This window comes from Sus scrofa, chromosome 18 (genome assembly GCF_054392235.1).
Source record: "Sus scrofa isolate SSC_HxYL_T2T_F1_AM1 chromosome 18, Sscrofa_HxYL_maternal_Yorkshire_Landrace_v2.0, whole genome shotgun sequence".
Taxonomy (NCBI): Eukaryota; Metazoa; Chordata; class Mammalia; order Artiodactyla; family Suidae; genus Sus; species Sus scrofa.
The window spans coordinates 37,408,684-37,435,729 of NC_139400.1; the positions used below are offsets into that span (position 1 = coordinate 37,408,684).

Genomic DNA, 27,046 nt, shown 5'->3' on the forward strand with positions numbered 1-27,046 from the left:
GATTGAGTCCATTGCGTTATTTGGTTCAGTACCAAGGCTGTGCTGTTAGAAGGAGGGCTGGGAATCAAGTCCAGATGCCCTGTACTCTGAACTCCATCACTACACCCTGCCTGTACTATCCTACTGATACATAAGAGGTAGCGCTAGAGTTCACTCATTAGTTAGAGAAAGATGCTGATTATTAAGGAAGCAACACGAAATAGTAAACCATTCATTTATGCTTCTTTTTCTGTTTAGATCACTTTAGCATGCTGTTTTAACAATGAAAAGCTATCAGGAACCTCCTCGGTGCAAGACACTGTATAAGCTCACATTTGCAGGAATCATTTATATGATTAGATAACTCCTAAGTTCAGTGGCAAGGGTGTAGGATACAAGACAAGTATAGGAAAGGAGAAGCACAGAAAAATTAAAATGAGGATACTAGGTATGTGGTTGGAGCAGTACAAAAATGCAGATATTTTGAGAGAGTTCACATATTTCAGAGAGTAGAGTTGAGGGATATTAGGCTCAGAAATGGCTCATTCTGGAAACGGAAATGATTTTGGCCTTGTAGAGTGGGTGGAATTTACCATTTGTCATCGAGAGAGAAGAGTAGTTCAGGTGGAGAGAGCAGTAGGAACAGAGTGGAGGTAGAGAGGTGGGTCACAGTTCTAGCTGAGCTAATGAAGAACGGTGAGAAGTGAGCCAAGACCGGGACTTTCACAGTGTGGCAGGGGCCTTCCGTGACGTATGGACAACTCTGAGCTTTATTTACTAGTCAGAGGACAGCCATTAAAAAGTTTTGTACAAAAGAGCGAAATCAACTGTATCATTTAAATTGATTGACTTAGCAGTTCAATTTAGGAGATCGGAGGTTATGGAAATATCAGTGGCAGGGAGGGAGACTGGGTGAAAGATGATGAGAGTGGTAGAAATAATAAGAGGGGTCACAGAAGAGAAATGCCCAAGTGAAGACAGATTAAATACAGGAAATGTGGGAGCTGAACAGAAGGATCATAGTGACGTTCTCAGAGAGAGGAAAGAAGAGGTGGTGTCGTTGTGATGAAGAAGATGGAATGTGGGTTTCGGCATGCTGAATTTAATGCTGGGATATGTTCGTCCAGATGGAGATATCTTGGAATAGCTAGAAATGTGCATTTGGAGCCGCTGGTTGGGTAACTTCCTGTTATTATGATCTAGAGCAGAAGCTGTTCATTTTGAACTTCGGTTTTTTTTAAACGAATGAGAAAAAGGCATGATTCAGTCCAACGTGGAGGTTTTGCTTGCTAGTAGTAGTTTGCTTGTTTGCATTTTACCCTTCAAAAAAAAAAAAGCCTACAGAAATTCTGTGAACTTTATATATATATTGATTTGAATGGAATGCAATGACACTTGACATATAAGTGTTTGGGAGACAAAGATGGGAAGTAGGAAAATCTTAAATTTGGAAATGTGTAGTTAATCTAAAACAGTGAATCTCATTTGACAGTGGAAAGGTGCATCAAGGATCAAAAACATCTGAGTATAATGCGAGAGGTTACTGGTAGGAGTAAATTGCTCATACACTCATCCCGAAGGCAAAAAAAACAAAAAAAAATCCAAACCCTGAGCATCTAGATTGTTCAGCTGTTGACCCTCTGGTGCTAGACAGAGAGAGGAGCCTGCACTCCAGGGTGAGTTCCCCAGCAGGAAGGGGGGCTCGTGTTACCACTCAGCTCCTTCATTGTCAACTCCTCATTGGTCCTGATGTTTTATGTAACCGAGGATGGTATCTTCATGGGTTCCCAGGCCCCTGGCCGCAGGGATGCTCTGTCCTTGTTGAGTAAAGGGAAGAAGGACCTCTTTCTCACATGTAATATGACTCTCCCTGTATTCCCATATTTTTGAGAAGCATCAGATGAATTTTAAATGAGAGATTTTAGAAAGTGTGAGCATGACTGACAGCATCCACACCCTTCAAAGTAAAATAGTGTATTATATATTGCCCTGGAGTAGATGCTTCATCTTCTAGGCCAATCTTTTCATTTTATGATTAGGACATTTAAACCCTGGAGGGATTAATGGAAGAAGTTAGGAACAAAGCCCAGATTGCCTGGTTCATTACTGTTCACATGATACCATGCTGCCTTCCTCCCTCGACAAGGGTATTGGAAAATATTTTTGCAGCCTTGGCCTAATACAATGTTTATACCCTGGCCAAGATAGTTCTCCAGAGAGGTAATTCATTTACAACTAAGTTGCTAAGAGCAGTTTTATGAAAAAATAAATTAGAAATCTGAGTTAATAGTTGTTGGGTGAAGAGATTCTACTGACTACAAGGGAAGCTTGGAAGATGTCTGTTTTTTTCTCTCTCCAGTAGCATATGTGTGTCTAATCTACAACAGGTAATAGTACCATTGTTACCCAAGCGAACGACTTCAGTTTCCGTGTATTTTTCAATTAAAAATCCTGTGGGATTTCAGAGATTGAAGACACAGAGATCATCTAGTCCAACCCTCTTGATTTGCAGATGAAAAAAATTATGTTTTGGGAAACAGCATAACTAATTCCCCAGGGTCAATTCATAGAAGATCAGATTCCCTAATCAGTACTTTTCCCATTTGGTTCTTGGTATTTTTCCCAATGGTTAAGCAACTTATACAAATCACCATTTAGTATTTAGTAACAGGAGTAACTCTCTCTAAAGCTGGCCTGTGATGACTCTGAAGCTGATCTCGTCACTGAGGATAAGCTTTTGTTTTCATCACTTAGAGTGAATAGATAGAAGAATTCCTTAGTGAAACTCTGTGTTCTGTCATGAGAACGTTAACATGTCAAGTTCCTGCAGCAGAAGCATATTAGGGAGAGTGTCTGGATTTGAGCAGCTGGTTGTTGACGCCCTCATACAAACAGATTCTTTATTTGGGGGACTGTGTGTGTTTTTGATGGCAGGAGTAGGTTATAACTCTAGCTCATGTATTGCCAAAGCCAGTGGCTTTCTGTCACTCATGCTCTTAGCCTTTCTAGGTTGTTGAACACGTTGACTCTAACGCACAGACCTCCTCAGCTTTCAGAACACTGCCGCTTCCTTGCTTCCCTTCTGAATCTGATGACTAGGCTTTCTCTTTGTTTTTCCGGTCTTTCTCTCTTGTTTTTTTAATTCCAGACAACTTGCAATCTCCTTCCCAGCTGCTTTTTGGCTTTCACTGTGGCTTCTACAGTAACTAATACCAAACCCAGGTCTCCTCTGGCTTTTTATATGTTTTCCAGCCATTTATTTCCACCATCCTAGAGGCCATCACAGGCAGGCCTATTGTCCTCTGGTCAGGCATTGACCCTCTTGTCACCATTGTTAGGCCACTCGCATTGTGTTAGATTCTAGGCCGATGGATTCATTTTTAACTTTTAGTCAGCCAGGCATTTCCTCTTTTTGGATGGTCTGGATGAGGTGTGTGTCTTAAATGCAGAAGCCATATGGGGCTCCAAGGTCTAGGTCATGGCTGCAAAGAGAAAAAAATGATAGGAGTCCCTAAACTGCTTTGTCACACAGAGTGGGTACATTCACAGATAACCTGGGAAGTGGACCAAGCCTTTGAGACTAGATGTTAATGATGATACATAGAAATCTGTTCTTTGGGGTCTTTTTGTGCTTTTGACTCTCTGTGATAATTTTTTCCCTTAATTTTTATAAAGTTATTTTCTGAAAAGCCAGACTGACTCTGCTGTGTGTAGACAAAGGGAAGACTGTTTTTTTTAAACACTCATTCTAGAATGTTCAGTGCAGAGTATTGCATCCTTGCAATTTAATTTGAACAGCAGTGACTCACTGACAGAATCCTAAAAGATGCTCACATAAACTCAACCAAGCAGAATCATACTCTACCCCTCACCCAAGCCACGGACTTGCCATTGTTTTCCACTGACACCTTTCATGGATCTGGTTTTGACTCTTTTTTCTCCTCTCACTCTACACTTTCCCACTTGAATGATCTTATTGGTCCCCAGAATATAACCTATGGAGATTCCAAAATTTTCTCTCTAGCACACCTAACCATGTCCTGAATCCATCCAGGAATGTCTTATCCAGGAAGCCCACAGATTACAGGTTATCTCCTTGATAGCCTGAGGAACAAACTTCCCAGTTCGCCCAACACAGTCCTGGTTTATGCCTCTCATCCCAGTGCAATTGTTAACAGTGCCCCTTTTTACTCCTGTAAGTATCCCAGTTTGCACAACCACATCGAAGGCTGAATTCACTTTTATTTCCATGAGGATGTGTCCTTGGGCCCCCATGTTTGTGCTCTTACCCCATCTGCTACATCTCTTGGTCCTCCTCTCTTAAGCCATTAACATCACCTGACATTTGTGTTTATTGCTCCATCTTCCTAAAATAATGATTCAAATGATTGCTACTCCTCAAGATTTTATTCCTTCACAAAGAAGTGTGTAAACAAAGGGAAGGGTACTTTTTTAAAATGCCTGTTCAGAATGTCCCTTAGGGAGGCCTCGTCCTGTGCTGTCTGGGCTTGTGCAGGTCCTGCCGATATCTCCTCATCTCCAGTCTCTCCAGTGCCTTGAGAGGGGCCTTTCTAACAGGGGAAGTTGGTCTTGTAATTTACCTTTCGTCTTTCCAAGTCTCTGTCACTTCCAGGATAAGTGCCTGACCTTTATCATGGCAGATAAGTCCCTTCCAGCTCAAGCTTCAGTCTCCCCTCCACAGGTGCATGTGTAGTCTATGCTCTAACCATGCATTTGGGCTGTGCACACAGTCTATGCTCCCCTTCTCTCTCTGCCTTTGCATCTGCTGTTCCCATTACCTCAAATGGCCTCTTCTGTCCTGACCCCTCCCTGCCTGGAAAACATCTCAGCCTAAGGCTTCCAGGAGTTCATTGATCCCAGGGCTCCTCTCCACACTTCACTCAGAGAGCTTCTTCTTGACTGTGGTTATTTGCATGCCTCTCTCCCTTTCTACCTCCACCTAAGAAATATCCCTTTTCATCATCATATATAGAGTGGTCAGCAGTCTCTGGCCACAAGGAAGTGCTAAATGTTTGCTGAATCAGTGAGTGAATGGGCTATTGTTACAGCTCTTTCTTCACTGGTCTCCTGACTGTTACCCTCTTTTTCAGTATGTCCTCCCAGTGCTCCAACTGGGTTTCAGAACTGAGCTGATCATGGCACTTGCCAGCCCGAACATATCCTCGTGCCTGACAGAAAAGCATCCATGCTCCATGCATTCAGCCTTTCATGACAGACTTCAGCTAGCTGTGGCCACTCACCCCTGAATTCACCTGCTTACTTCTGTTATTTCCCATTGTGAGAGCCTCCGTGTCCCCTGCACGGCAGAAGAGGGGGCACATCCACATCCCCAAGTTGTTCCCATGCCCATTCCGGACCTTCCCTGCGCATGTGCACACTGCTTTCCCTCTCACTCCCTCTGCCCAGTGTTATCCCTCAGCCCCCCTGCCCCGGCTTTGATCTTGTCTGTGGCTCTTTGGAATGGGGTTTCTATTTAGTCTCCCTGGCACAGGTCCCTTGCCTCTCAGCTCTCCTTTAAAGGCCCATGGCAGAGGTGGCTCACGGTCCCTCAGCACCTCAGTGTATCCCTCAGAGTTCCACTGGGCTCACCCAGAATAAAGACTACATCCTCCAGTCTCCACAGCAGATCATCATGGCCACGCACCTGCATTCTGGCTAGTGGGTTGTGAGTAGGGGTGGAAGCTGAAGCCTAAGCCACTGCTTTTTAAAGTCTCTGCTCTAGCACATGTATCTGTGTTGTAGTTAATAGCACTTTGGCTTGAACTCATCCTTCTAACTGCTTGCTCTCCTTTGGTAGAACACCCTGCCCAGTTTAGGTCCCCTGAGAACCTGTTTCCAGGAGCAGCAGCTGGCATCACAGCATTTGTCCCCTTCACTCAAATCCCATCCAGAAAAGAGAAAGTTTGGAATCTGTTCTTTACCTTTCCCCCCTCCTCTTCCACTTAAGAAAACCTTGCTCATTACTTCAACAGCGCCCTTTCCTGTACACTTTTCCTCATGGCTCTTTGCTATACTTTGCATTTCTGCATAAGAAACAAAACTATTGCCTTATTTATCAGCTCTAAGGTGGCACCTTGCACAGAGGTGCTTAGTAACTCTTTGAGAAGTTAAGGATTGGTGAACACTAAATACTTGTGCAGTGTTGGAACAGTGCCTGGAACTTAATATATGCTCAAATAGTTATTTGGAGCTGCTGTTGTTAAGTGTCAGTTGGGTAATTTTCCATTTCCTTTGCATTCCACATGGAGCCCAGCTTGGCACAGTAGAACTCACTTCTGTGGCGTTCTTTGGATTTGAATTACTCTGCTGTCTTTCTGACATTATGTGCTTCATTATAGAGAAAATCACTGCTCATATGATTACCTACTGCCCCTGCCCGAGTGTAGTAAAAATTATATGCAGCCGACTTTATAGGTCAGACTTAGAAGACTCTTGCAGGTTTTGGTTGCATCTTTTATCATTTCTATTTGTAATTTGAAGTAACATCACCTAGAATTATGGCATCTGTTGACCTGCTGTAATTTCTAACCACTTACCTGAATATTTGGGTTGTTTTTTAATTGGTGATAATTACATTGATTATAATAAAAGCTGCAGCTAATAAATATTGAGTGTATTTTACATGCCAAGAATATAAAATCTTTTTACCATCTTTTCATTTAAGTCACCTAACAGCCGTATGAAATACAGGTATTTGAAACACAGATAAGGAAACTGAAGCAGAAAAATGTTGGATTTACAAAAAGTCATTGATAAAATCATCTACATTGGCAGGATTAGAAACTAGGTCTGTTTTGGCTCTTACCTGCTTTTGTTGCAAGTACTAACTTCTGTAATAAATGTATTATTTTTATCTCTGATCTGGAAATTCATGAAGTTTTGAACTCAGATTTCATTCTACTTAAAGCCGAGTTAATTTTGTTAACTATTTTACACATTTACTGATTTTTTTTTTTACAAATTAGTGATAACAATTTGGTAAGAACTGTATTTCTGCATTTGACTTGGCTTTCAGTTCATTTCTTAGCTTAACGATTTTTTTAAACTTGAACCCTAAACCCGTAAAAGCCAGACTTGGATTACAATTGTTAGAGGAGGTCCCTCTAACTTGAGCAGGGGAGATGAGAAACCTATGTCCAAGTCCGTCCCTTTACAGGCAGGCAAATTTTCTTTATTCAAAGGTCCTCTGGTTCAGCTCCTCCTTTTTACAGGTATCAAGGCTTAGTCTCCCATCCCTTCAGCATCCAAAAAGACGCCCTGTATTGGCTTTGCCCTCAAGCCAGCACTGGTTTCCTGTTCAAATTTCACTTCATTGGTAGTTTCAGCTTACTCTTTGTTTTTCTTTCTGACTCTTGGGGATTTCCTGTATTTCCTTAGGAACTCATGATTGCATTTAAAGTATGTTTTGGGGGGCAATGTGAAGCAACTGTAACTCAAGTATACTCCTGGAAGTGGAAACTAGTATAGCCACTTTTGAAAGCTCTTTGCAGAATATTGATGCAGAACATGTGCATACCCTGTGACCTAGCAGACCAACTCTGTATGTGTACTCAGCAGAAATGTATACAATATGTCCACCAGAGGACACATGCTAGAATGTCCATAGTAAAACCCAAATGTCTACCAACAAGAGAATAGATACATAAATTGTAGTATGTTTGTATGATGGACTCCCACAGCGTGACTTTAAAAAAGGAGAAATTGAACTACAACTATTCTCGACATTTGGATGAACTTTGCAGACATTATATTGAATGAAAAAGAGCCAAATATGAAAGCGTACCTGTAGTATGACTCCATTTATATAAAATTCATAAATAGGGTAACCCAGTCTCTGATGTGAGAAATCATAATAGTAGCTACCTTTGGGGGCTAAGGAGGAAGGGCTGGTGATTGAGATGGAACATTAAGGAGGCTTCCAGAGTGCTCCTTGCACAAGGATGTTCACTTTGTGGTAATTCTTCAAGCTGCACACTTATTTGTATACTTGTCTATGTGGATATTATATGTCAAAAAATAGGCACATAAAGAAAAAGGCATGTTTTAGAAAACAGGAAAAAAGGTGTTCCACAGCAAGATTAGAGAAAGCTGTTCAGACTTTGTAGTTTGCTCTGTTGTCAAAAGCGGAAGTCAGCACAAAGCTTCTGTGAGTGTGCACTTGGCTGTGCACGTCCCATGATACATATCCTGATGTAATAGCCTGCCATGTAACTACTTGAAAATGTTTGCCCATACATTGTCTGTCTGCCACTTTGAATTGAAACATTTTGGAAAATTAAGACCTTTCAATTCATAGGCTAGAGATATTTTTTGAATGGAGATTCTCTGGAGCACAGAAGAAAAAACCGAAAAAAAAAAAATGAGGGCACATTACTTCAATATCTATTGAGAATGTTTTTCTAAAACCTCAGCCAACATGGTGTTGACACGTATTTTTCAAATAAAAAAAAAATAAGACAGCGTAAGATCTCAACTATAAATGTGCTTACAAGGGCTCTGGGACTGAACTGTTCAAATTCTGCACTTGCATGACCGGGAAAGCAGTGCATGGTCTACACAACGGCAAGGGGCTTGGGGTTATGGCAGGAGTCTTTTTGCTTTATATTTCCAAATTACCATAAAAGGGTACTGTCTGATGAAGTGTTTTTTCCCTAATTTCACTCTGCAAACTAAGTGATTAGGAAGCTAGTTTTCTCTCTCGAAACCTAAGAGGCTGTTCTGTGGAGCAGTGTTTTGATACTGTGAATCACATCTAAATGAAGCACTTTTTCCTTTTCCTTTGGAGACAGTGTTTAGATTAATCTGTGTATTTGGGTTGCTAGAAGAGAAATTAGCTTTCTGGCTGAGAATTCATGATTTGCCCTTGGATTTTTCCCTTGAGTTTATTCATTTGAACAGGAGGTAATGGAGCTCTTGTCTTCACAGAACTGCCTAGAAGTCTTGTGTGGTCATGGAGGGCTTGAGCCGGAAAGAAGAGATAAATATAACCGGACTGTGCACGATGTCGCCACTGATGACTGCAAGCATCTGCTGGAGAACCTGAGTGAGTGCCCTCTGCAGCCGTGTTCATGTGGCATCCACACTGCTGGGGCCTCTGGGACTGTGGGGGACATATTAATGCCGCTACAGTTTTCTCATTCTCTTTTTAACCTTCTCTGAACCCTAGCTATTGCAAAGACCATTTGTTATAAATGGGGTCATGATATTTTTCCATGTAGAATCGCTTTTTACAGAATGAGTTTTATTGAAATAATGTGAGATCTTCCTTTGATTTGACTGACTTTGCTCAGTCAGCAAATATTTAAATAGCAATTGCTCTTTTCTTCTGGCTTAGATTGTCTTTCTAGACATGAGACTAGGGGGATATGAGAAATCATGGCCAAGTAGTTTGCTATTAGCTGATGGTGTGAAAGTAGGAAGGTCAGTTGTCTCCATGTCTGGTTGCCTGACTGTCCAGAAAGATGATTGGTGATCTTTTGGGTCCCTTTCAGTTCCAAGAATATATGCATCTCAGCACATTTCTTGAGAGGGTCACTTGTGGGTTTCTGAGTATGAAGTGCTAGACCAGATGAACCGTCATGACCTCTTCTATCAGGATTATCACTCAGTCCAGCCAGCCAGCTATTTCAGTAGTTTGACTTCAGCTCACATTCTAACATTGAGACAGGCAAATGAACAAGAAGCATAAATAATTCATTATATGGAATGTGAGATGGTAATGTGTGCTATGGAAAAGCCTAAGAGGGATTGGGAGTGAGAGGGCGGGTTTCATTTTTTTAAAATGATAAACAGGGTAGCCTCACTGGTAAGATATCTGAGTGAACACTTGGAGGCAAGGAAGGGATAACTGTGAAACTATATCAGGTAAGAACTCTCCAGGCAGAGCATCATGGACAGAGGCCCTAACAGGTAGCAGCATGTCTTTGTGTGTGCGGAACTGCAGGCAGAGTAGAATGGCTGGGTTAGAATGCGTGAGGGGAGAGAAGTAGGAAAACAGACCAGAGAAATTACAGGATGGGGACAGAGGCCTGATCTTATTGGAATTTGTAGGCCATTGTAGGGACTTAAGGCAGCCATTTCAGTGTTTGAGCTTAGGAGTGACAGGACCTGGGATACACTTTAATAGTATCTCTGGCTGCTTTGTCAAGAATAGACTGGGAAGTCACAGGCCATTACTGTGGTGTTCCAGGTGAGAGAGATAATGATGGCTCAGTCCAGATTTGAGGACAGTAGATGAGGATGTGTTGGTTATGGATATTGCTGAAGATAAAGCCAGCAGAACTGCCAGATGGGTTGGGTGTGAGGTATGCGAAAGAGAGGATTCATGGATAACTCCAAGGTTTTCTGCCTGAACAACAGGCAGGATGACATTGCCATCACCTGTCAAGGGGAAAGCTTTGGGTGAAGCAGATTTTTCTAACAAAGATCAAGAGTTAAGTTTTGAATGTATGAATTTGAGATGTCTGTTCAGGCATCGATGTAGGACGTGACAAGTCAGCAAGAATTCTGGAAATAAGTATGAGCTTGACAGATAAATCTGAGCATCAGCAGTCTAGAGATGATACTTAAAGTCATAGGATTGGCTGTGGTCACAAAGGAAGTTAACATAGAAAAAAATAAGAGAAATAAGCTTTTCAAGACTCTGTCATTAAGAAATCTGGAAAAAAGGGAGGGGCCAGCAAAGGAACAAGATTAAAGAGTGACCAATGAGGTATGAGGAAATCCAGAAGGAATATATCAGCAGAGATGCATCAGTTGTGTCAGAAGCTATTGATAAGTAATATGAAGACTGAAAATAAAATCTAAGAACTGGTCAGTTGATGGAAGAAAGTTTAAGAAGTGAATCATAAAAATGATACATTTTTAAACATTTTATTTTAATGCATAACAAGTCATTCATCAGTTTTTAGGTGAAGGTCAGTTGGTGTCTCAGAGATCATTTAAAAAGCTTCTACCACTCTGTTTATCATTCAAGTACTTTCTAGTACTTCTGTCAGATAGTGTGTTCACAGGTAGTGTGTTAAACAAATAGTTTGTTAAATTCCTTCCAAACATGTGTTCACTTACTCTTCACAACTCACTTGTACAGTCCTTACATTTTATAGAAGAAATTGAGGTATAGAAAGGTCGAGGCGATTTACCAAGTACACAGGGCTAGGAGAAGGCCAACCCTGAGGTCCACCCCAAGGTTTGTATGAGTCAAGCCATTGTCCTAAGCATACTGACCTAAGCAGCTGTAACCAGCTTTCTTCATGATGATTTCAGTGAAGGTGAGGAGAAAGGGTAAAATACTGAGTTCACAGTCAAGAGAGGGCTCCAGTTTTCTCAGATATTTTTTTGAGATAATTTGAGAATCTTGCTGAAGGGAAAGCATCAATGAAATAGAACCTGCCAAAGAGACAAGGGAAGATAAAACAGTTCATGCAACATGGTTCCAAAGAAACTGTGAAGAGATTGGGAGACCAAAGTTTACTCCAGTAGAAGAATATTTAATTGATGATATTTAAAGAAATAGGATAGTTGCCCTTGGCTTTATTTTTAAAATGTTTATATCGTTTATGTAAGATTTTTGCTGTTTTTTTTTTTCTGTCAGGATTTTTTTTAATCTAATTCTTTTATTCTTCCAACAGATGCTCTTAAAATACCCTTAAGGATTTCAGTGGGTGAGATTCAACCAAGCAACTATGGTTCTGATGACTTTGAATGTGAAAACACAATATGCGCTTTAAATATTCGCAAACAGACAACATGGGATGATTTTTCAAAAGCAGTGAGTCAAGCTCTGACAAATCATTTCCAAGCAATATCCTCTGATGGATGGTGGAGTCTGGAAGACGTGACGTTTCATAGCACCACTGACTCCAGCATTGGCCTCGGTGCAAGCAGTGTGCGATCCATCACGTTAGGTATCAGCAGGGAAGGGAAAGTTAAATTTCTGGGCTTATTTATGTTTATGGGCTCCATAACCTGATACTTAGATCGTTGATTAAATACATTCAAAGCTCACTTACGGCGGCTGCTGGTGCTGACCAACTGGAATATTCGTAATGCAGCCGTTACATAATGTTGCCTGTTAGTATAAAAATGCTTTTATGCCTCAAATAATACCCCGAGAGTAAAGAACATGAAAGCCCTTGATGAGGCCTTGTGATTGCACTTGCTGTTTTGATAAATGCAAGAAACTAACCACATTGCAGCTGCTTGCTAATGCACAAGCCCTGAACACAGCTCCAAGTTTGTACTTGGGCTGTGCCAGAGATGTGGTAGTGCATTAACATCTCGCTTTGGGGAGTTCCGGCTGTGGTGCAGCAGGTTAAGGATCTGGTGTTGTCTCTACAGTAGTGCAGGTCTCAGCCTGTTGCAGTGGGTTAAGGATTCAGTGTTGCCTCAGCTGCAGTGTAGGTCACAGCTGCAGCTCGACTGGATTCCTTGCTGGGGAACTTCCTTGTGCTGTGAGTGTGGCCGAAAAAGAAGAAGAAAAAAAATCTTACCTTTGGATGGGAATCCTAATGAAGTCTAGAGTTAAAAGAAGCACTTAAATGAAGACAGAGAATTGCTTTCTGGTGGGCATACAAGTGTGCTTCAAGTGTTAGCTGTCCCTGGCTAGTTTCTCTCCTCTTGAACTAAGAGAACTGACATCTATGGGGAGTCTCCTGTGATGTCAGAACGAAGCTGGGAGCTTTCTTTGGATACAGAGCTCAGTGAGTCCTTATAGCAGACTCCTTTTACAGATAACTGGTTACAAAATGACTTGCCTGAGGTCACACAGCTCAGGAGAAAAGTGGTCAGCATTCCAATCCCAGTCTGTTAGGAAGGTCTGTGTATTTTCAACAGCACCGTGTTGCAAAAGAACGGTCAAGATTGAAGGAAGGGCAGGTGTCTTAATCTGTTCATGCATAAATGCTAAATACTTCCATAACACATATTACCACTAATTTTAAAAGCAAATTATTCACGGCAATTTTATGGGTTGTGGTCATGATCTTAAAAGAATTGTAATTATTATGGAAGCATTATGATAGAATTAAATAAGTACATTAAGAAAATAAGTCTTAAATGATTCTCAGGAACATGTCTGCCCACAAAATGCAGTGTTAATTAAGATGTGCTTCGGCCTAGGGGACTGATAGTCAGCACAGCCCTGTTTTGAAGGAGGTGGGCTTCCCCCATCAGCCCTCATCCAGCTAATCTGAAAACTGGTGAAGGCAAATGGGATCCACCGCCATCAGACTGGTTTACTTCTGTGAGCAGTGGGAGGTAAGGCCTGACGGTTCCAGGTGTTCATTCAGACAGTCCCAGAAGCATGAGGCAGCCAAGGAATATTTCAGATCTAAAAATCATTGAGTTTTGTGGGTAAAGGCTTTAGTTTAGGACCTGGGCTGTGGCCACTTGATGACTGGTAATGACAGGCATACCTCAGGGACATGGCGGGTTCCGTTCCAGACCCCCTCAGTCAGGGGAATATCCCAAGAAAGCAGATCATGTGAATTTTTTGGCCTCTCAGTGCATATAAAAGTTACTTACAATATAATACCATCTATTAAAAGTGTACAGGAGCATTTTATCTAAAAAAATATGTATATACATACTTATATTAAAAAAAAGCTTTTTGCTAAAAAATAAAATGCTAGCCGTTACCTGAGCCTTCAGCAAGTGTAATCTTTTTAAAATAGTAACATCAAACATGACTGATCACAGATCACCATACAAATATAATGATACAATGTTTGAAATATTGTTAAGAACTACCAAAATGTGACTCAGATGCAAAGTGAGCAAATACCCTTGGAAAAATGGTGTTGATCAACTTGCTTGAGGTAGGGTCAAGAACCTTCAATTTATAAATAAGACAGTTATCTGTGATTTGCAATAAAGCAAAGCACGATAGAGGAGGTACACTTACATAGCATTGTTATTATATATGTATGAGTAACTTTATTGATGCCCTTGGTTCCTTGAATCCACTCTAGGTTAACAGATGAGCAGTGAGTTACAGGCGGGGTATGCACGTGCATAGGGGGCATGCTGAAAATAAGTACTTAAGGAGAAGAGGTGGAAACAAGTACTTATTACTAACCCCTCCCTAGAGTGGACACTCATGAAGCAGACCGTGTTTTTAGCAAGAGTGAGCAGAGGGCCCACTGTGAAAAGGTTTGCTTTACTCTGAGCCCCTGAAGTTACCTAGTTCTACCAGAATTCAAAAATTTGTTGGAAAGGGAGGCGGGGGCCAGATCATAAAGGACCTGTTTTCTCATGCAGAGTGCTTGGGCTTTGTGAATCAGGCACCAGAAGAACCGTGGAAAGTTGTGATCTGCTTCATTCTTAAAAACTTCACCCTGTACATATTTGGTTGTATTGTCACTCTCCAGGTTTCTTCCGCTGCCCCTTAAGCACAGCTTTGGAGAAGGCTGTAGTTGGAAGGCCTCCTCTTGACCATCCACAAAGATTGCACTAGGCAGCTCACCCCATGTGGGGCCCGTTCCATAGTCTGCCTGTGTCTCTGACAGTCTGAGCTCTGGAGTCCTGAGGGGTCTCCCACAGGAGCTTGTGCCTTGACCCTTACAAGAAGAATTACTTGAAAGCTTCTCTTGACACTTCATTCTATTTTTTTTGAACTAGGAAATGTGCCGTGGTCAGCAGGTCAGAGCTTCACCCAGTCCCCATGGGACTTTCTGAGAACAAATAAAGCAGAGCAGATCACTGTGCTTTTGTCAGGTAAGGGTCTTCTAGACTCAGGCGATACCGAGAGTTCACATCATGCGTGTTCCACAGCATCAGCTCTGAATTCGTGAGATTTTGTCCTGTGTCCTCGGACCACACCTGTGTGACTCCCACTGCTGGAGGGCTTTTGCAGTGTTTGATTGAAGAAAGATCAAAAGCCGTGTGTTTGACACCCATCGTGAGTCTATCCTGATTATTGATCACTGCGATTCGGATTGCCTTCCTCATTAGGAACAAATTGATGTGCTGATGAGAGAATGACAGACACCGTGTTAAGAGAAATGTCTTTTATCGTGTCGAGTCCATTGTCTGACCAATGTGACTGTTGTACAAGCTGACCTTCAGGGGGCCTTAACTCTGTGCTAGGTCCTCTTGCCTACAGCACATTACAAGTATAAATTCTTATAAACCTTACAACAGCCCACTTCAGATATGTATTGCTGTTTCTCCTTATTTTATGTACAAGGAAATTGGGGCTCAGAGAGATTGATTTTCTTGTCTAAGCACGTACAGCTAGTGAATAATGTAGCAGTTCTCAATTTCTCAGCCTTTAACTCAGAAAGGCTGGTGATTGCATCAAGTATTTCCCAGATTTGGGGATGGAAGCTCAGTTTCAGGAGTTTCCTTCATGGCTCAGCTGTTAACGAACCTGACTAGGATCCATGAGGATGTGGGTTCAGTCCCTGGCTTCGCTCAGTGGGTTAAGGATTTGACGTTGCTGTGAGCTATGCAGATGCAGCTCAGATCCCAAGTGTCTGTGGCTATGGTGTAGGCCAGCAGCAGTAGAATTTTTATTGTTGTTCCTTAGGTTAAAAAAAAAAAAAAAAAAAAGTGAGGCTATTCCATATAATTCTTTCAGGCTCACACACCATATTGAGAGAATGGCACAGAACACTAAAGAGGGGCGGGGGCTGGGGCAGAGTTTAGGAATGGGCCTGGACATGAATGCTGGCTAATGCTAGAATTTGCTGAGGGTTGAGATTATCTCCAATAACATTTGCTTACAACTAAGGAAATACTGAGTCCAGCAGTCAGAACAAATACCAGCTTACAGGGTTGGAGCCTGGATCTGAGGGCCCTGTTGTGGTTGACAGGAGATGGGTGAGCTCCCCGGAGGAAGGAAGGGGCAATTGGGGAGTTCTTGGGAGGCCAGCAGCAGGGACTTGTTTCTCATCCAGTACACAGTGTTCCAGTGTTTTCAGGATGGTAAAAACAGACTGGTGCCTCTTGGCCAAATGTCGGGCTCTGCCTACATAGGTCTGAAAACTGTAACTTTTGTGATAGCTCTGTTTGTCTTGATCATGTATATTTAACAAGGAAGAGCCACTTTGTCCTTCTCTGTGTTTCCTTCTCATAGGTCCTCAAGAAGGCTGCCTCAGTAGTGTGACCTATGCATCCATGATCCCTCTTCAGATGCTGCAGAACTACCTCAGGCTGGTAGGTGGGACGGTCGCTGCCAAGGGGAGTCTTACACTCCCGCCCTGGCACTGCATTCTTTGGTTGCCCATTTTTATGTTGAGAACATTGTGGACCCCTAATCCCCTTTTCCTCTGACCTCATGACCTTCCCTAACAGACTCCTCCTGGAAAACTGCTTGTTCCTTTATTCTGGATTCCTGTCACAGTCATGGGGTGGCCTTTGCCTGGACCCAGGGACATCTGTGACTGCAAAGTGTTATTTGGGCAGGAAGCGGTTGTCTTCTCCTAACAAGGACTTAACGTCAGATAACTGATCATCAGTATGGAAGAGCATGACAGTAGATATCAAGGTGCCTGGCTGTGAACTTGTATAATGTAAAATTGAGTAAATATGCTAGCATTACTTAGCACATCGCTTTGTCCACTTCAACAGACACAATGCTAGCTTAACCAGAATGGAAGTTTATTTTTGTCAGATGCAGAAGTCCCAGCAAATGAGAGAGGCTTGGGGAGGAGGAAGGGACAGGGTGAGCACCTTCACTCTGGTGCTGCCATCCCCCGGGGTGCTGGGGGGAGGGTGGGCCCAGAGAGTCAGCACTCCTGCTGCCAGGTTCCGGCCTGAGGGAGGAGAGCCTGGAGGGCAAGCCCCTTCCTTTCAGAGGATCTACACACCCATTCCTGCCCACATCCCAGAGACCAGAATTTAGACTCATGTCCACGCCTAACTGGGCAACCATGCACTCAGCTAAAACTACGTATTTCTGTTTTTAAAAGGAAGGAGAATATGATTATCAAGTGAGAGTAGAAAATTCTAGATGCAAAATGGATTCATTTAATGGTTTGCATTTGTCTAGGATTTATTCCCTGCCAGGGAGTATGGGGTACATAACACCACCCATTTAGTACATGAGGCACCCGAAGCAGAGAGGTAAGACAACACGCTCAAGGCCACAGAGCCAGTGAGCAGTAAAGCCAGGATCGTGCAAGTCTCTGACACATGTGTGTCTCTGTGTGTGATATGTGTCTAAAACTAATTTTGAAGGTGTAAACCATTAAGTAAACAATCATTTTGCCTTGATTTGGAAAGCGTTTGGAAAAAAGGATGGGTTTGATTCTGACCTTTTACAAAAGTTGTTCCCATCAACTGTGAATTGATGTCTTTGTTCCTGATGTAAAGAAGTTTTCAAAATCATTCCATTGATTTCGCTAAACTCACTATTGGGATTGACCTTTGTAAAAGCAGCCACAGTAGCACAAAAACATTCAAAGGCTTTATGGTTTAGGAAAGATGGTGCCTTCTAAATCAGATACTTTCTCTGTCTCTCTTGTCATATCCTCCTCTTTCCATGAAGCATTAGAGTAAGCCGGAGGTTGCTTAGAAATGGGAGGGAGAGCTGTCTTATTCCTTTGCTTCAGTGAAGGTTGATAGTGTATGACCAACTGGTTTTTAGGAATGTGAGCCTGGGCTCTCAGTTTTCACTTAACCTGTTTAGATGATAAATGGACTAGAAAGGTGGTGCAGCTGATTATAACTGCAGATTAGCCTTGACTGAGTAGGTCTGTCAAATAAAATATCTGCCAGTCACATTACATATAGAATAGTCCAAGTGCATTTATGTGTGTGCCCCCTAAGGCAGAGGACAGAGTTAACTCCCGATGACAATGACCAGTGAATCGGAGGCTAAACTAACACAGCTGTTAGTTCTGTTCTCAATTTAATGAGTATACACAAAGTACTTTTTTAAATCCAGCAATTAACCCTTGGGTGAAGATAATAAAAACTTAGCACTTAATCATTATTAGCAAATCATTTAAAAATGTAAAGTGACTCGGGCAATAATAGCACATAATCGTGACGGTTTCTTCTTCCATACCAGATTATATACCCCTTATGGACCGTGACCACATGTTATGCATTTTTTATGTCCTGTTCAGTTATTTAATTTAGCTGTTTGACAACTGTTTATTGAAAGTCTCCTAAATGCAGGCATTGTTTAGAAACTTAGGATATAGCTCATGGACCTTACATTCTAGTGGGGGAAGATCGATAAAAAACCAAATGAATAACGTCATCTGTAATATGTTAGCCAGTACTAATTATAAGTATAAAGAGAAATAAAGCAGATAAGGAGGTAAGGAGCTAAAGGAAGGGGTGGCAGAAAGAGCCTTTGAATGGAGTTAAGAAAGACCTATCTATACTGACACGTAAACAAACAATTAGATGAAGTGAAGCCTTTGGAGGGTGTTTAAAGCAGGGGGAATAGCCACACAAGTGTCAAGACTGGTAATGATGTCTGAGAGATGATCGGAAGCCAGATCTTGCAGGACCAAGACTGAGGCTTTGAATTTTATCCCAGTTGTGATAGGAAATCACTGCTAAGAGGAATTGTACCCATTGCCACAGTAATTATAGGCACACTGATGTGTCTGAATTATTGAAAATCTGTACAATTGATATGCCAACCTTGTAATATACCTCATTTTATTGCACTTCCCTTTACCACACTTTGTCGATACTCTTTTTTTTTTTTTTTTCATTTTAAACAAATTGAAGGTTTGTTAGCAATCCTATGTAGGGTAAATCTGTTGGTGCCATTTCTCCACTAGCATTTGCTCACGTTACATCTCTGTTTTATATTTTGGTAGTTCTTCCAATATTTTAAACCTTTTATTATTATTACTATTATTATTATTGTTATTTTAAATAATGATTTCTATTTTTTCCATTATAGCTGGTTTACAGTGTTCTTTCAATTTTCTGCTGTACAGCAAGGTGACCCAGTCACACATACATGTATACATTCGATTCTCTCACATTATCATTCTCCATCATAAGTGACTAGATACAGTTCCCAGTGCTATACAGCAGGATCTCATTTCTTATAAATTCCAAAGGCAATAGTTGGCATCTATTAACCCCAAATCCCCAGTCCATCCCACTCCCTCCTCCTCCCCCTTGGCAACCACAAGTCTGTTCTCCATGACCATGATTTTCTTGTCTGCAGAAAGGTTCATTTGTGCTGTGTATTAGATTCCAGATATGTGCTATCATATGGTATTTGTCTTTCTCTTTCTGACTTACTTCACTTAGTATGAGAGTCTCTAGTTCCATCCGTGTTGCTGCACATGGCACTATTTCGTTTTTTTTATGGCTGAGTAGTAGTCCATTGGGTGTATATACCACATCTTCCTGATTCATTCATCTTTCAGCAGACATTTAGGTTGTTTCTATGTCTTGGCTATTGTGAATAGTGCTGCAATGAACATATGGGTGCATGTGTCTTTTTCAAGGAAACTTTTGTCCGGATATATGCCCAAGAGCGGGATTGCTGGGTCATATGGTAGTTCTATACATGGTTTTCTAAGGTACCTCCATACTGTTTTCCAGAGTGGTTGTACCAATTATATTTGCCAAGGTGACTGGTGATTTTTGATATTACTACTATCACTTACTGAGGCTCAGATGACAGCATTTTTTAGTACTAAAATATTTTTAAATTAAGATGTGCACTTTTTAAAACAATGTTATCGCACACTTAATAGGCCACAGTATAGTGTAAATATAAGCATAATGTTTGTATGCACTGAAAACCAAATAGTGGCTCACTTTGTTACAGTGGTCTGGAACCAGACCCCCCCACAATATCTCTGAGATATGCCTGTGTATGTCAGGCTCTGTTTTAAGTAAATAGACTGTCTCATTTAATCATTCTATGAGGTAGCGACATATACCAATTATTCCCATTTTACAGGTGAATAAACCAAGACTCAGAGTAATTTGTGCAAGATCCTCAGCAAGAAACTGGTAGAATCTAAAGAATTGAACCTAGACTGTCTTCCATTCTCATGCATGTTATCAGAGTTTATGCTAGTTTTAAGCTATTGGTTAAGAAAGAATTACAGCAGTTAGTTTGTACTGTGTATAAATGTGCTATATAAAATGCATGTATTAAATCCTTTATGCAGAAAACCAGAGTGAAAGCTTTAAATCAGGCTTTTAATTTATTTATTTTTTCAAATGTTGTTCATTTAAGTCTTTTCCTTAAATAGTTAAATAGGTAGTTTCCTTAAACAAAGATGGGATTTTAAGGCTCCATCTTTGAGTTAATAAAGAGACATTTTAACTTAATTGAATTTGTTTTGTTTTGCATTTTTTGAGGCTTTATCATTTTTTATTAAAATATAGTTGATTTACAGTGTTGTGCCAATTTCTACTGTATAGCAAAGTGACCCAGTCATGTCATGTAAACTATATATATATATACACACATGTATGTATACACACACACACACACACACACACACGCGCATACATTATTTTCTTTAATATTGTCTTCCATCGTGGTCTATCCCGGAAGATTGGATATAATTCACTGTGATATACACTAGGACCTCATTGCTTATCCATTCTAAATGTAATAGTTTGCATCTACTAATCCCAAAATAGCAGTCGATCCCACTCACATCCCCCTCCCTCTTGTCAACCACAAGTCTGTTCTCCATGTCTGTGAGACCATTTCTGTTGTGTAGATTGGTTCATTTGTTCCATATTTTAGATTCCATACATAACTTATACCATATGGTATTTGTCCTTCTCTTTCTGACTTACTTCACATAGGATGAAAATCTCTAGTTGCATCTGTGTTGCTGCATATGGCATTATTTCATTCTTTTTTATGGCTGAGTAGTAGTCCATTGTATATATTTAACATATCTTATTATCCATTCCTCTGTCACTGGACATTTAGGTTGTTTCCATGTCTTGGCTATTGTAAACAGTGCTGCTGTCAGCATAGGGGTGCATGTATCTTTTTGAATTATAATTTTGTCCGGATATATATCCAGGAATGGGCTTGCAGAATCATATGGTAATTCTGATTTTAGTCTTCTAGGAAACTTCAATAATATTTTCCATAGTGATTGTACCAGTTTACATTCCCACCAATAGTATAAGAAGGTTCCCTCCTCTCCCCACATTGTCCAGCATTTGTTATTTGTGGAGTTATTAATGATGGCCATTCTGACCAGTGTGAGGTGGTACCTCATTTTAGTTTTGATTCGCATTTCTCTAATAGTGATGTTGAGCATCTTTTCATGTGCCTACTGGCCATCTCTATGTCTTTATTGGAGAAATGTCTATTAAGGTCTTCTTCCCATGTTTTAGTTGGGCTGTTTAGTTTTTTGTTACTGAGTTTTATGAGTTGTTTGTATATTTTGGAGATTAAGCCCTTGTCAGTTACATCCTTTGCAGTGATTTTTCTCCCATTCTGTAGGTTGTCTTTCAATTTTTTTCAGTGGTTCCCTTTGCTGTGCAAAAACAGGTTTGATTAGGTCTTATGTGTCTATTTTTGTTTTTATTTCTATTGCTAAGACAATAGAAATAAAAAAAGATTTTGCCAGGAACACGCATATTTTGCCTGTGTTCTCCTTTAGGAGTTTTATGGTGTCCTGTTTTATGTTTAAGTCTTTAAGCGATTTTGAGTTTATTTTTGTGCATTGTGTGAGGGTGTGTTCTAATTTCATTGATTTACATGTGGCTGTCCGATTTTCCCAACATCGCTTGCTCAAGAGACTATCTTTTTCCCATTTTATATTCTTGTCTACTTTGTCAAAGATTAATTAACCATAGGTGTCTGGGTTTATTTCTCAGTTCTCTGTTCTGTTCCAAGACAGTACCACATTGTCATGATTATTGTAGCTTTGTAATATTGTCTGAAGGCTGGGAGAGTTTTGCCTCCTGCATTGTTTTTTATTGCTTCAGGATTGTGTCAGCAATTCTGGGTCTTTTGTGGTTCCATATAAATTTTTGGATTATTCTAGTTCTGTGAAAAATGTCATGGGTAATTTCATAGGTATTGCATTAAATCTGAAGTTTGCTTTGGGTAGTATGGGCATTTTAACAATATTATTTCTTCCAATCCAGAGGCATAAACTACCTTTCATTTTTTTTTTTTTTTGTCTCCTTTAATGTTAGAGTTCTCAGCATGTTAAATGTTTCACCTCATTGGTCAGGCTTATTCTTAGGCTTTTTTGGGGGGTACTATTTAAATAAAAAGATATTGTTTTTTTGTTTTTTGTTTTTTACATTTTTTACTGATATCTCCTTGTTAGTGTACACAAATGTAACTGATTTCTAAATGTTCATCTTGTATACTTCTACTTTGCTGAATTTGTTTATCATGTGAGGTAGTTTTTGGGTGGAGTCCTTAGCATTTTCTATATATAGTGTCATGTCATCTGCATATAGAGACACTTGTTCCAATTTGGATACCTTTATTTCTTGCTCTTGTATGATAGTTGTGGCTAGGACTTCCAATACTATTTTGAATAAAAGTGGGAGTGGGCATCCTTATATTTTTCTATATTTTAGTCAGGAGGCTTTCAGCTTTTCTCCTTTGAGTGTTATATTGGCTGTGGGTTTGTCATAAATGGCTTTTATTATGTTTAGATATGTTCCCTCTGTAATTTGTAAGAGTTTTTATCATGAATGGATGTTGAATTTTTTCAAATGCTTTTTCTACATCTGTTGAGATGATGATGTGGTTTTTGACTTTTCTTTTGTTAATGGAGTGTATGATGTTGATTGATTTTCATATGTTGAACCACCCTCATGAACTTGGAATGAATCCCACTTGGTTGTGGCGCAAGGTCTTTGTTATATGTTGTTGGATTCAGTTGACTATCATTGTATTCCCATCAATTTCTCCTTTTATGTCTCTTAGTATTTACTGTATGTATTTGAGTGCTCCTATATTAGGGGTATGCATGTTGACAAGTATGATATTCTCTTCTTGAATTGATCCTTTTATCATTAAATAATGTTCTTTGTCTTTATGGCCTTTGTTTTAAGGTCTATTTTGTCTGATATGCATATTATGACTCCTGCTTTCTTATTTTTATTTACATGAAATATCTTTTCTAACCTCTGACTTTCGATCTATGTGTGTCTTTTGTCCTAAGGTGGTCTTTTGTAGTCAGCATATTGTAGGCTGTTTTTTATCCAGTCTGCCTTTCTGTGTCTTTTGATTGGAGCTTAGCTTTGACATTTAAGGAACTATTGATAAGTATGTATTTATTGCCATTCTAAACCTGGTTTTCCTATTGATTGTGTGTTTCTCCTTTGTTCCTTTCTTTTTCTTTTTGTGGTTTGATGATTTCCTTTTATTCATTTTTCTTTTCCTGTTATGGCCACGCCTGTGACATATGAAAGTTCCCAGGCTAGGGGTTGAATCAGAGCTGCAGCTGCAGGCCTGTGCCACAGCCACAGCAACACTAGATCCGAACCACTTCTGCGACCTATGCCACTGCTGGTGGCAATGCCATATCCTCAACCCACTCAGCAAGGCCAGGGATTGAACTGTCATCCTCATGGAATCTAGTCAGGTTCTTAACCAACTGAGCCACAGTAGGAACTCCTCCTTTAATTTTATGCATGTGTCCTTTTTGGTTTTTGTGAATCTATTGTTTTTGGTTTGTTGTTATCCTGTTTTTCAGGTATAAATCTGAAATCTACCTTCCTAAATCTACCTCTTTAGACTGATAGTCATATATATAGGCTTAAACACATTTTCTTATTTTCCTTCCCCACATTTTATGATTCCGATGTCCTTTTTATACATCTTTATGTTTATCCTTTTGCTGTTTCTTGTGTTATCATTGCTTTCACAAATAGTTACATTTTTTGTTTGTTTGTTTTTTAATCTGTATGCTGGCTTGTTTAAATGATTACTTTCCAATTGTGATTTCCTCCATCGTATATCTTCTTTCCTTTGGAAACCTTTCAGTAATTCTTTTAGGATGGGTTTAGTATTGTATTCTTTTAGTTTTTGCTTGTCTAAGAAGTTATTTATTTCTCCTTCTATTTTATTTTTTTCTCCTTCTATTTTAAATGATAATTCTGCTGAGTAGCATATTCTAGGTTATGAAATTTCCCCTTTCAGACCTTTGAATATATCTTGCCACTCTCTTCTAGCCTGTAGCATTTCTGTGGCAAAATTGGCTGATAGCCTTATAGGGGTTCCCTTGTCATTTGTCTCTTTTTCTTTTGCTGCCTTTATAATCCTCTCATTTAACTTTTGCCATTTTTATTTATAATATGTCTTGGTTTATAAGGTCTCTTTGGGTTAATCTTATTTGAGACCCTCTTTGCTTCCTATATCTGGATATCTGTTTCCTTCTTTAGATTTGAGAAATTTTCAGCCATAATTTCTTCAAATACATTTTCAATTCTCTTTTTGCTTTCTTTTCCTTCTTGAATACCTATTATGTAGAGATTGGCCCCCTTTATATTATCCTATAGATGTCTTATATGCTTGCTTTCTTTTTTTTTTTTTTTCATTTGGCTTTCTGTCTGCTTTAATGTTTGGGTGATTTCCATTATTCTATCTTCTAAGTCATTTGTTCGTTCCTCTGCATTATTCATTCTGTCTGTAGCTCAGCTTTCCTCTCGACAAGTGGAAATTTGTCTTGGCTCCTCCTTATAGTTTCTAGTTCCTTTTTACAGTATTCTGCTTTATTGTCAATAGCCATTCTTAACTTGTTCAGTATTTTCATTACCTCCTTTTTGAACTGAGTGTCTGTTAGACTAAAGAGATCTGTTTCACTGTTTGTTCCTTCAGGAGAATTCTCCTTCCTGTTCTTATAACTGGGAATGGTTCCTGTGCTTCTTTTTTTTTTTTTTTTTTTTTTTTTGGTCTTTTTGTTGTTGTTGTTGTTGCTATTTCTTGGGCCGCTCCCACGGCATATGGAGGTTCCCAGGCTAGGGTTGAATCGGAGCTGTAGCCACCGGCCTACGCCAGAGCCACAGCAACGCGGGATCCGAGCCACATCTGCAACCTACACCACAGCTCACGGCAACGCCAGATCGTTAACCCACTGAGCAAGGGCAGGGACCGAACCCGCAACCTCATGGTTCCTAGTCGGATTTGTTAACCACTGCGCCACGGTGGGAACTCCTTTTTTTTTTTTTTTTTTTTTGTCTTTTTGTTGTTGTTGTTGTTGTTGTTGTTGTTGCTACCTGTGCTTCTTTATTTTGCTTATATTTTTCTTATTTTGTGGGTTTAGGGGAAACAATTACCTATTTTAGTCTTAGAGGGCTTTTTACATACAGATAGGTCCCTGCATAGCTTGTGCGGGTGTACTATTTTTTTGGCTGAGGACTGCTTTTGGTTTGGATGTTTGCTGTCTTTTTCCTCAGTGTATGTAGGCCATTATCCCCCTGATAGGGGCTCTGCAGGTGCATAGCCTCCATGTGCTTCCAGGGAGGTGGGAGCAGTGGGCACCTGGTCGCCTGGCCCTTGGCAGTAGTGGCAACTAATGGGGAGGTGAGGGTGGTGCCCAGTCACTGTCACCTCAGCAGTGGCAATGGCAGGCCGCATGTTCCCAGGGAAGTGAGGGTGACAGGTGGCACCCAGTTGCAGGGCCCTCTGAATTGGTGTCAGTCCCTGGGGTGGTAGGGGCAGCAGGCAGTGGTGGGCCATGCCTACTTCTGGAGCCTGAGGTGACTCGAGCAGCTTGCACCTGCACCTGTAGCCCTGCATGCACAGTGAATGAAGTTCCTTTGGCAGTCCCACCCATCTTCTTTTGCATTCCCCACCATGGCGCCTTGCTTCTCCCGCACTCCCTTGGCTATGGCACACCTCTCCCTAGCCCCCATCAGGCTGTTTCTATGTAGCCACCTCTAGCCCTCTCCCTGGGACTGACCTCCAAAGCCTAAGGCTCAGGCTGGGGCACACCGGGTGGTGATACTGATTGTGCATCTCTCTCTGCTTTGCCCTCCTCAGACTGGCTGTTGCGCTTTTCTCCAAGGCCTCAAGGATCTTCCTCCATGCCAGCTGATCTCTCCACCAGTCAGGGGGCCTCCCAGTGTGCAGATTCCTTTCTTCTTTCACAGCTCCTTCCCAGGAGTGCTGGTCCCATCCTGATTCTCTTTTCTCTCTCCTGCTCTCTGTTTTTCCTCTTTCCATCCTACACAGTTAGGTGGAGGTTTTCTTGCCCTTTTTTAAGTCTGAGGTCTTCTGATAGTGTTCAGTAGATGTTTTGTGAGAATATTCTACATGTAGATTTTTTTTTTCTTTGATGTGTTTGTGGAAGACAGTGACCTCATTGTCCTACTGCTTGGCCATCTCGATTTTAGCCTTAACTTCATTGAGTTTGATAATAATTTACGTAATAGTTGAACTTTGTCCTTAACTCAGACTTTTTTCTTAGCTAGTGTGCAGCTTGTATTAGCTTATTCATAACCCTGTATTTTAGTAATTCAGTGACTTATTATAATAGATCACTTTAATCTGAACCCTATTTTTATTTTAATGGTCATACCTGTGACATATGGACGTTCTTGGGCCAGGGATTGAATCTGAGCCACAGCTGTGAACTACACTGCACCTGTGGCAACACCAAATCCTTTAACCCACTGTGCTAGGTTGGGGATCAAATCTGTACCTCCACAGTGATCCGAGCCACTGCAGTCAGATTCTTAACCTATTGCATGACAGCAGAAACTCTCTGAGCCCTATTTTTAAATATTGGACTCTGAATCCCCAGGGATCTAACTCTTGAGAATTATGTCATCTCTCCACCTAGTATGTGCCATACTGATCACCAAGAATCATCACTGGGGGATTCTACTTATTTTTCATACATTCCCCAAATAAATTCTCTATGTTCTCTTAAAAAATAACATAAGAGTTCCCATCATGGCTGGGTGGTAACAAACCTGACTGGTATCCTGGGATATGGGTTCGCTCAGTAGGTTAAGGATCTGACATTGCCTTGAGCTGTGGTGTAGGCCGCAGATGCAGCTCAGATCTGGCATTGCTGTGGTTGTGGCGTAGGCTGGCAGCTACAGCTATGATTCATCCCCTAGCCTGGGAACTTCCATATGCTCTGGGTAAAGCCCTAAAAAG

At 40.7% G+C, this 27,046-nt stretch overlaps 1 protein-coding gene across 7 annotated transcripts in view; it reads left to right on the forward strand.

Annotated features, from left to right (window-relative positions):
• The window catches only part of CTTNBP2 (cortactin binding protein 2), a 158,148-nt gene that overhangs the window by 97,420 nt on the left and 33,682 nt on the right, over window positions 1-27,046 (forward strand). For all 7 annotated transcript variants that reach the window (XM_021078655.2, XM_085006025.1, XM_085006024.1 and 4 more), the window contains 4 exons: window positions 8,926-9,043; window positions 11,631-11,906; window positions 14,620-14,715; window positions 16,079-16,158. In XM_021078655.2, coding sequence (XP_020934314.2) covers window positions 8,926-9,043; window positions 11,631-11,906; window positions 14,620-14,715; window positions 16,079-16,158 — 570 coding nt within the window. The remainder of the gene's footprint in view (window positions 1-8,925; window positions 9,044-11,630; window positions 11,907-14,619; window positions 14,716-16,078; window positions 16,159-27,046) is intronic.